General features: G+C 29.7%; 1 protein-coding gene across 1 annotated transcript; it reads left to right on the forward strand.

Annotated features, from left to right (window-relative positions):
* On the forward strand, positions 1 to 10463 carry LOC130444897 (DNA repair and recombination protein RAD54-like). The gene is made up of 11 exons (XM_056780251.1): positions 1 to 74; positions 126 to 302; positions 368 to 561; positions 750 to 816; positions 2456 to 2674; positions 2749 to 2942; positions 3174 to 3364; positions 4414 to 4936; positions 5164 to 5425; positions 7113 to 7394; positions 10028 to 10463. The coding sequence occupies exons 1-11, from the start codon at positions 72 to 74 to the stop codon at positions 10187 to 10189; spliced, it is 2274 nt and encodes a 757-aa protein (XP_056636229.1). The 5' UTR covers positions 1 to 71; the 3' UTR covers positions 10190 to 10463.
* Positions 10464 to 11221: the final 758 nt, after the last annotated feature.

Consider the following 11221-nt stretch of genomic DNA (forward strand, 5'->3'; position numbering starts at 1 on the left):
TGGAAAAATGGTGTTTATGCCTAGCCGCTAATTGTTCCGTGACCCCAACGCTTAACCTAAGTTTTTTAAAAATGGTACATTTGTTTTAATATTATTTTCCACTGTTAATTGATTTTATATTCCAGAGGAGAAGTTCAGCACCTAGTCAAAAATTTAGAACTGAGGATTTAATTTCACAGAAAAACAATTTTGTGACTCCATTAACAAATAAGAGAACTAGAAACAGGTCTAATGATAATCAAACTGTTAAACGTACCGCTCTATCACCTCTTAATACTGAAATTGTATTCCTTTCAGACCATGTAAGCTTAAATTGAAATTATATTTTCATTTGACTTATATTCTACGTATGGAAAATACTTTTCAGGAAGAAATTATTAAGAAATTGTCCAAACCTTTTAAATGCCCTGTTCCAAATTATGAAGGGTCAAGATCCACCAAAAATTTAGGGATTCGACGTCCGCAAGTAAAAAGAGCACTTTATGATCCCAATACACCCAATGCGCTTGTATTGTATTCTCCACCAGAAGTATCTGAACATGATAAATTGAAAAAAGATGGGTAGGTTACCTACTACTTCTTGTATTTGAATTATTCCATCGAAATTCAAATGCTGTTTTAAAATTATTACTACCTAATAACGATTAATAGCTTTATGCATTACGGAATACACATATTTTGTATACCAAGTTATTTTATAAACCTTTCCACTATGATTAATTTATTCTTCCATGTGTTACAATTTTCAGAACAGTACTAGTTCATGTAGTTGTTGATCCTCAATTAGGAAATATTTTACGTCCTCATCAGAGAGAAGTAAGTTTAATATTTTATATTCACTTTAATTAATATGATTATAGGTATAGTACAGATTAAACGCATTTTAAAAAATGAGTAAATAGTATGACACTTTCTCTACGAAATAAAATAAACACATCCATTTGTTATCTTGGAATATATTTGAATATAACCCCTTAATGCACAATTTTTTTGAAAAAACCAGCCCAAAAAAATAAATTTTGACAGACTTTTATTCCATGAAAAGGCCTTATTTTACTCTTGAATAGATAAGTCATAGCTTTCAATTCCATGTAAATGATAGAAAGTTCACAAGTGACTTAAATCCCAAAAGCTCTATTGGATTGAACTGAGTGTTGTTATCTGGCTATATCATTACTTGGATTTCAATCTCTTCAAGATAAATTTGGATACTTCTATTGAAATGCAAATGAGTATTGTTACTCTTGAAAAAAATTGGGGGGAAGGTACATCTTGTGGTTCTAACATGCTCACAATATGCTCATGTGCATTAACATCACTTCTTTGAATGATCGCCATGTTGATAAGGCTCTCCATATTAATGCTATCTCTTGATATGCATACATTGATTGTATGCAGTCTTGTTCAAACCTTTAGTTTGCTCTTTTTTATCAGATTGGTCTGCTATTGCCAAATAGATAAAATATGGATTCATATGAGGATATCACATTCAACCAGTAATGGTCTTCCCAGTGCAAATGATTTCTAGCAAAGTGTAATCATAGTCTTTGATGTGCAGAGGTTAATGAAAGTCCAGTTTCATTGATCCTGTAATTTCTCCTATTGCTGGACGTGGCAAAAACCGTTTCTGATTGATATCATTATACATCCAGATTACTGACTTGGTCCTGTTTGATTCCTTGTACCTGTTCAATTCTCAATGATCAAGATATCCTCAATTATATCTCATGGAATTTTTGTACCAATTGTACTTCTCCAATGAATATAATAGCTGAAGTATATCACACCTCCGCTCAAATAGTGTCATAACTAAAAAAATTATAAAATCTCTTTTATTGTACTACTGGTGCTAGAAAACGTGTCTCAAATAATATCAAGTAAATGGTGTCTATTATGTTTTAATTTTAAAATTAGGTCTCGCACTTGAATAAAATGATTTTAAAATAAATCATATCTTGCATTTTAGCAAATTTACCTGATGTACAATGCAGCAAAAAGTATTTGTTATTGTCAATATTAAAAAATAGATTTATAACAGGTAAAGATATTGAAAATTACACCAGTAAAAGAATTCTAAACTTATTTTGATAAAATTTTTAACCAAATATAAATTATGTGTTAATTTTAATTAGGAAAGTGATGTAACGTTTCTGAGGTAAATTAAAATTAAAATTGTAAAGTTAATTTGAAACTTACAACTTTATTATACCACAATTATCACACTGATTACAACACTGCTAACATTTTAGTAATCACTTCACTTCATACAGCCCTTGTATTTTTCGCTATGTATCTTCAATATTTCACTATTCACTCTAATGTTCGTAGGATTTTCTGTGTATATTAATAGCCACTTGCTCCAGAGGCATCTATATCTATATACCTGTCCAGGTATATTGCATCATAAAAATATTAAATTTATTTGGTAACAATATTTATGTATAAATATTTTTAGGGAGTTAAGTTTATGTATGATTGTGTGACGGGAGTCCAAATACCTGGCTCTTATGGATGTATCATGGCAGATGAAATGGGTTTAGGTAAAACATTACAGTGTATAACTTTACTATGGACTTTAGTTAAACAAGGACCTGAAGCAAAACCACTGATAGAGAAAGGAATAATAGTATGTCCAAGTTCATTAGTAAAAAATTGGAGCAATGAAATTAATAAGGTAATAATCATTTATAATGAGCAATAATGATCATTTGACAGTGTGTAAGACAAAGTAAAAGGTTTTTATTTTAGTGGTTGAAAGGTCGGCTGTCATCTATGATTATGGACGGTGGTGCAGATGGTAAGAAAAAACTGCTACAATTCATGCAAGGAAAAGGGATGACGGCCATACCTGTTCTCATAATATCTTATGAAACGTTTCGCATGCATGCTGATATTTTACATAAAGGTGAAATAGGATTGGTGCTTTGTGATGAAGGTCACAGGTATTATACTTGGTTTATTAATTTTAAACCAAACCCCTGTATATTAGTATTCAGTGTTGGTGGAGATTTCGTGCTTCTTTTGTACCTGAGATTTCTGTTCTTTCCTTCTCCCGCTAATCTTTTCATTTTCATTAGGTTTTGGTTTTTACTTAGCCTATCTACTTTCTTCCCTTGATTGTATGTGTTTTCTTAAAAGGTCAGTAGTTTTTTCATCAAAATTTGGAATTTCAGGTTAAAAAATTGTGAAAATCAAACCTATCGGGCACTAATGGGCCTTAACGCTAAAAGGAGGGTATTACTTAGTGGTACTCCCATACAGAATGATTTATTGGAATATTTCAGTTTGATTCACTTTGTAAATGAAGGATTATTAGGCAGTGCTTCCGAATTTAAGAAGAAATTCGAAAATTACATTCTGAGAGGTTAGTACTATAAGTAATTATTTTATTCATATTTCAAATCTATAGCTAGTCTACTAAAAAATAGTAATCCGATTTGCAAGGAAAATTTGTATCAAATTTATTGAAGCAAGTTCACTCATACATTTCTTATTAAGTTCTTGCTGTATCACATGGTCCTTTAGAATTGTAAGGTATTAAGATGCACTAATGTATATTTAAAACTAGAACTTGATCATTTTCAATAAAAGAGAAATATATTAAATAACCTGAAATTAGGTTGAATCTTTCTAGAAATGCTTCCGATTGTTGCTACTTAAACCCGTGGGGCCACATTCTGTTTATTGGGATAAAGTAAAAATTGTTATAAATACTCGGCATGAGGAATTCCCCTCAGTAACATGAGTAACTATTCTTGTAATTTTGTGATCACTGTATTTTCACTAATGTTTATTACTATTTAGAATTAATAGCAAGAACTATTCAATGTAAATTATTATATGAGAGATACATCATAAAATGTAAATATTCTGAAAGGAAGTGTCATATCCTATTCAGTTATTTTAGATACATGCCTTTAAAATCTATTGATTATGAAATAACAAGATATTTGGAGCATCTTTTGTGTCAAGTCTATTGGAAAATGGGGTTACTAAATAATCACTTTTATTGAAAACATATTTTATTTGATGTGAATACTTTGTTAGGCGGATTGAATGTAGATAACTTAAATTTTTTCTCAAGTAGTAGATTTACTTAATTAATTATTCTGAAAGTACTTATACTAACTGACTGTCTTTATGAAAATATTATTAGTGTTCTCCAGATGTTTAAAATATCAAATCCATTTATATGTTGAAATATAAAGATTTGAATACCTATTTACTTATCTTCTGTTCTTTTCACCCTTAATAGGTGTTTGATAAGGATCCCTCCTTTGTTAGTCAATCTGTTTTTTAAGACATATGTTTACCAATTCAGCAGTTTTTTTAACAACCACTGATTATTTTATTATTCTTGAAAGTATTACTGGCGATAATATTTTTATTGACTAATATTACTTGATATTTTAGGACAAGATTCAACTGCTACAGATTTAGAGCGACAGCATGCTTCAGAGCGTCTTACAGAATTAACTAATATAGTAAATAAGTGTCTTATTCGTCGTACTTCTTCGCTTTTAACAAAATATTTACCAGTTAAATTTGAAATGATCATCATCTGTCAGCTAACACCTTTACAGAAACAACTTTATATCAACTATATAAATTCGGAATCAATAAGACGTTCCGTAAACGACATAGACTCTAAAAATACCTTAAGTACTTTAGCGAGTATTACTACTTTGAAAAAGCTATGTAATCATCCAGATCTAGTACTAGAAAAAATTTTGGAAGGATCAGAAGGATTTGAGAAGAGTAGGAATATTTTACCGCAAAAGAAAGGACCGAACGATGTAAGGCCTGAACTTTCTGGGAAATTAATGTTGTTAGATTGTTTTCTCGCAAATCTTAAAGCGAATTATAGCGATAAAATTGTTTTAGTTTCGAATTATACTCAAACATTGGATTTGTTTGAAGTGTTATGCAAAATAAGGTAAGTAAAGTACATTTATTTTTATTTAATATTGGGGCAGATTGAAAGAGCATGACTTTTTGCATAAAAAGTTTCTTTAGAGGTTTATACACTTTGATCAACATTTGTTTAATTTTTTTTAACGCCTCACCCCTCCCTATCCCATTTCTACTAATTTACATTATTTTTATCGCTAATTTTATTAAACAAATTCTAGAAACGTCACATATAGTATTTATTATTTTTAGAGGTTATTTGTATGTGCGATTGGATGGTTCAATGTCGATAAAAAAACGAGCGAAAGTGGTTGAAAATTTTAACAATCCCGAATCGAACGAATTTATTTTTATGTTAAGTTCAAAAGCTGGGGGTTGTGGTCTCAATTTAATTGGTGCCAATCGATTGATAATGTTCGATCCAGACTGGAATCCTGCTAATGACGATCAAGCAATGGCCAGAGTTTGGAGAGACGGCCAACAGAAACCATGTTATATATATAGATTTTTAGCGGTAAGTAAATTGTACTTTTTACAGTTCTGGAGGGAAAATTGTCTGGATTTTGTATTACAATTTTTTTTTCATAGAAAAAATATAGTACAGGGAAATATTGGTGGCCAGAATTTGTCATTTATGTTTTGTCACATCCTAAAGGCCGAGCCTTCCTTGTAGCCACTGGTTCCTATTTAACAGTTGTTTTCTGAAAGTATTATTTCTCTTTCGAAGATGTTAATATCATGAAACACAACCATATATGTGTTTCATAACCTATAAGTTTTGTTTTTCTTTCATAATTATTTTGAATAAATTCGTTTCTTTTTCAATTTCTATCACAACTCGTTTATTAATTTTCCTAAATATTTCTACATTTCCATCACCTCTATTATTATATAACTCTAGCTTTGCAGTCATATATTAGAACTACAAAACAAAATTCCAAGTTTCTAGTTACTCAATATGTTAAACTTCTTGAGAAAGGATTGTTTTGATGTTCACACTTTTCTTTTGCTCTCTTTGATAACTTGACTTCACCAATGGTAATTATAGTCTGCCATGAACTACTTATATATTTATCCACTTTAATAACTTTCATTTAATGAACAAGTGTGCTACCCAAGTGGTCTATTTTTTCTCTATATTCAAACAAACATCAAATACAAAAATCGAAGCTGTTTTAATAAGAAAGGCCCGAATTGAATTAAGATGAGTTAGTCATTGGTTGAAACAATTTAAATTTCAATACGTATAAAACCAGTTAAATGACAAAGCTCTAGAGAAAATAATTTATAATATGCAAATAAAACTACTAACAATGCAACACTATTGCAGTTATATGCAGTGATGTGTCTGAGTCATTGAATATAATTTTTACTGTTACTGAATTGCATAAGTTTTGTTTTTGCTTCATTAAAGTTAAGTGTCAATAATTGTCTATTCATCATTATCAGAATATATTTGTAATTTAGGTTTCTTCATCGCTCTATTTTATAAGATGTGAGGTTTAAGTTTTACAATATAGACATTTAGAAATATTCATGAAATTTTGTTTGCAATTTCACACTGCATGCTCATTTTCGTACGCGAATGCATAGAAATTGTTATATAAAGATTACGATAAATTGGCTTTATAAAAATACAACCCAGAAATTAACTATAAATTAGGTCAGTAAGATAAAAGTGTAATTGAAGAAAATATCGAACACACACTAGTAGAAGTATATCAAATACAAAATTTTCTTGAAGCAAGCAGTGGTTCGTAGCAATTATCCAGGACAAATACATTCCAAACATTCACGTGCTGGTAAAAACATTTCAATGGTTATGATTATGCATTAAATCACCCAATCAAACAGTGCTATTTCAGAGACCTCACTCTAGTGACAAATTCAAAAGTGGAAATAAATTGTTGTAATAGAGTTCTGTGAATAAATTGAATACCAGATTAACCTCGTCAGTATAATCGACAATTCTATCAACTAAGAGACAAAATACTGCTGACAATCAGTTTGAGCATTCTTTTAAATAATAATTTTCTGATAACCATCAAAGAATATTGTCACATATCAAAGAATTAATCAATTTATTATTAATTTCTACCTTGAAATACCTTTCTAATTGTTTATTAGATATTACTTTTTGTATTCAATTCCACCAGTATTTGATCATTATTTCTTACTTAGTTCTGTGCTGGAATTTTTAGGCTGGTTCAATTGAAGAGAAAATTTTCCAAAGACAGGCCCATAAAAAGGCTCTAAGTTCAACGGTGGTGGATATGAACGAAGAAACTGCCAGACATTTTAGCATTGCAGAACTTAGGGACCTATTTAAATTGGAAGATACTGATTCAGATACACATGCGAGGCTCAAATGTAAACGGTGCTTAAATCGAATTCAAGTTAAGAATCCTCCCGATGAAGCAGATTGCACAGACGATTTATCGATGTGGTATCATTGTTGGGACAAAAAAGGCTTAGCAGATATGGTAAATAATAATTCATAACTATTATTCTTTAGAGGTTCAACTTTAGATGGAAAATTTTTAAATTTTGGCAAGATATCGAGTTTTGAGGATTTAGAGCTTATTTTGTTGTAAAGCTAAGAGAAATTGGTTGAAAGTGAGGATACTGAAAATGAATTCAATATTCAGTTTATTTTTTGATATATCTGCTATTCTTCTAGATGAAATTTTGTTATAATTATATAATTCTATTTGAAAAGCATAGTTTTCTGATCTTCCTTTCATTCATTTTTCAGTAAGATCTAAAAACCTTCATACTTACATTATATGTGCTCAAAAATTTCTATTCAAGAAACATTTTCAAGCATCCTTTGAAAATAATTTTTACCCAAAATCATTACCTTGTAAAATCCGAAAATACACAACTCTAGTAAAATAATATGTGCGAAAATCAAAGTTTATTTTTATTATAGCTTCCAATTAAAATCAGTAGGCTATCATAAATGATAAACCTCTCTTATGATTATGCTGCCTCCATCTACTTCGATCCCTCATATCCCATGTCCAATACTAAATTCCAAGAGTTTTTAGATTTTTCACGACATTGTTCCTCCATTTGAGTCTGGGCTTACCTATTGACAATTTGCTCCATATTCTTGTAATCTGGACACTCTGAACATATCAAGCTCTAAGCTTTTAGACTTTTATTTCATTATTATATATCATTATCTATGTCTGGTTATTATATATGCTTTCTTGTTTTTTGTTTGCTCAAAATTTATATTGGCTAATTAATTCATCTACTGTAGGCACTTATATTCTTGATATTTTCCATTCGAAACGTTGTAATAGTACACGACTCCAGAAAAATTGAGATTAGTGGTTTAATTTTGAATATTTTTAAATGAAATATTTAATTTTCAAACGTTATAAAGTCATCAATCTTTTACGGCTTTGCAAAATATGTAATGTAAAGTGCAAGAAATGGATTGTTTATCTTAAAATCATTTTGTTTATGCCACACAGCTCTGTAACTTAATTAGAACTTGAAAATGAAGTATAATCTAGTCGAAATAATAATATCACCCCGAAATTTGTCCTACAGCTCAAATGATGATTGAAAAAGGCTTCTTATATGTATAAATAGTATAAAAATTCCAAGTCGCACAAAACTCGATTCCTAGAGCATTAAGCAGGTCTGAAGAACTAAGTAAATGATACAAAGCAGGATCAATTCTTGCCATTTCATGAGACAAAGTCTTGTAACGTATATCTTAAAGTATGACTACAGTTTGCTAGAGATCATTTTAAAAGATCACTAGTGGTCGATTATGATCCCAGATGTTACCTAATTGGTAATAATCGGCGTATCCTAGTATACAAAAAAGTTGAAAACAGATTTTCGCAAATCTGTCTGGAACCCGGGTATTAATATAATGACAGATTAGTAATAATATGGGATGTCATTAAAATGTATAGTCACATGTGCATTACTATTATTAGGTTATCTTAATTATTACAGGTATATTGTTAACATTTCAAAATCAAGTGTCATATATTTCGTTTGTAAGAGAAAATATTCTTTTATGCCTAGTATTACTCGAGCGCATATGGCAAAAATCGTATAAAATTACCTTTTAAAGATGTAAATCTGAATAATAGTGTAATAACGTAACAGTCAATACCCCAATCCAATAGAGGATGTAATAGGAAGGAAATAAGAAAAGCAAACGCATCTTAATTATTTTTTGATTTTGGTCCAACCTCTTTTGTACATTTTTCAAATCCCTTCAATAGAGTTATTTTTTGACATTAAAAAATCGAAATTTTGCATTAATATTTCTGGTGAGTCTGTTTTGTTCTGTGATCGTACAAGATTTTGAGCTGCATATGTTATGACACATCATATTATACACATTATACAAATATGTAAATTCAGATTTTTGAGTATATAGCCAGCAGTTTTTGGAATGTATGATAGCACTGATTCTTTTTTTGATACTTGTATATATTTCACTCCCTACCTCATAGTCATATGGTAAAGTGGCTGGTAATTGGAAACTCGAAACTATATAAATACATGTATATTATATATGGAAATGATAGTCTTGAATGTCTTGATGTCGTCTCCATATGCCAAAATCATATTTGCGCCCTAATCAGTTTTATATTGGCCATCACTAGTAATGTGGAACTTTTCCATCTTGTACTTCTCGAGTCTGACCATAGCTTTCGAATTATTTACATTTTTTAGTTAACTTCATAATCATGTTTATACCTCGAAACTATATAAATACATGTATATTATATATGGAAATGATAGTCTTGAATGTCTTGATGTCGTCTCCATATGCCAAAATCATATTTGCGCCCTAATCAGTTTTATATTGGCCATCACTAGTAATGTGGAACTTTTCCATCTTGTACTTCTCGAGTCTGACCATAGCTTTCGAATTATTTACATTTTTTAGTTAACTTCATAATCATGTTTATACCTTCCATTGCAAACTACACACTATTCCTTACATTGCTGTTATTAAATAGTATAACACTAGAATTATACCAAATGAAGTTAAAAATAGCACATTAATATTTTCACTGATCGCCTGTGTAAATTGAGTGAGATATACTATTGATTTCCACGTTTTTATTTTTAGGTTCTAAAACAAATATGGGATATGTCAAAATACATTTCGTTTGTATTTCACCAGAGATCTGCAAAACAAGAAATTTCTTCTGTGAAAATTGTAGAAGAAGATCCAGACTATGATGAAAAAGAGAATGACTACAGTGATAAGGATTCTGATTATTCCGATTAATTTGTTTGGATTAAAAATGTCAAATACACCAATGTGATATTCAAATTTCATATTATAAACTTTCAAATATATATTTATTTCAAATATTAATGTTACAAAAAAATACAATAAGGTATAATGTTTTTTAAAAAATTAATTTTAATTTGTAGATAGATTTATATGTTCCTGCTCTTTCTTATTCCTATTATTTGCGTTATTGTTAAATTTAAAACATAATTATTGGAAGAAATTACAAAAAAAGAGACCAGTTATAGACTCCCAGTCGAATGCTTGACTACAGTTTTTTATTTTCTTTATTTCTCTTTCCAAGTGATTTTTCCGTAAAAAACAGAATGGTTTCAGTTCCGTGAAGAGAGTTTGGACCCCCTTTTCCATGTATCCTAAATTTTCTGATAGGTTCATGTATCAATATATACAATTTTAAACAACGTAAGTTTTCTACTTCAATTATATCAAGTTGAACCTCGAGTAAGTTTTAAGGCCACTTCACTCAGTTTCCCATTTTGGTAGCAAACTTGAAAAATATGGTTCAATGCAATGAGTGTCTACTCTGTACAATAGCATACCAACTATACTTAAATGAACATAGCTTATAGATTATATAATTATAATTTTTATCTAAATCAAGTTCCATGGTAATTCAACTTTTTCATATAAATACATGGAAAAAGTTTATCTTTTAAAAATTACATTTTTCAATATATGACATCGTAATAACATAGTTCAAATCTTTACCGGGCATGTGATTCCACTGATACATTTACGTTTATACAAATTAATAAACACAATGTGATGAAGATAAATAGGGCTGTTATGTTCCTCATATCAAAGCTGTTCAACCTATACAGCTTATCTTCATGGCTTCAAAAAAAGTTATATATACTTTTATTTATTTCAACAATCAATCAAATAACAGAACAAATCTAGAGAAGTCACTGACAACCAAAATTTTTAAATTCGCACTAATATGTATGCTTGCAATGACGAGGTATTTTAGAATTCAAACTTTATTCTTCCCTACTCAGGATCTCG

This window comes from Diorhabda sublineata, chromosome 6, assembly GCF_026230105.1.
Source record: "Diorhabda sublineata isolate icDioSubl1.1 chromosome 6, icDioSubl1.1, whole genome shotgun sequence".
NCBI lineage: Eukaryota > Metazoa > Arthropoda > Insecta > Coleoptera > Chrysomelidae > Diorhabda > Diorhabda sublineata.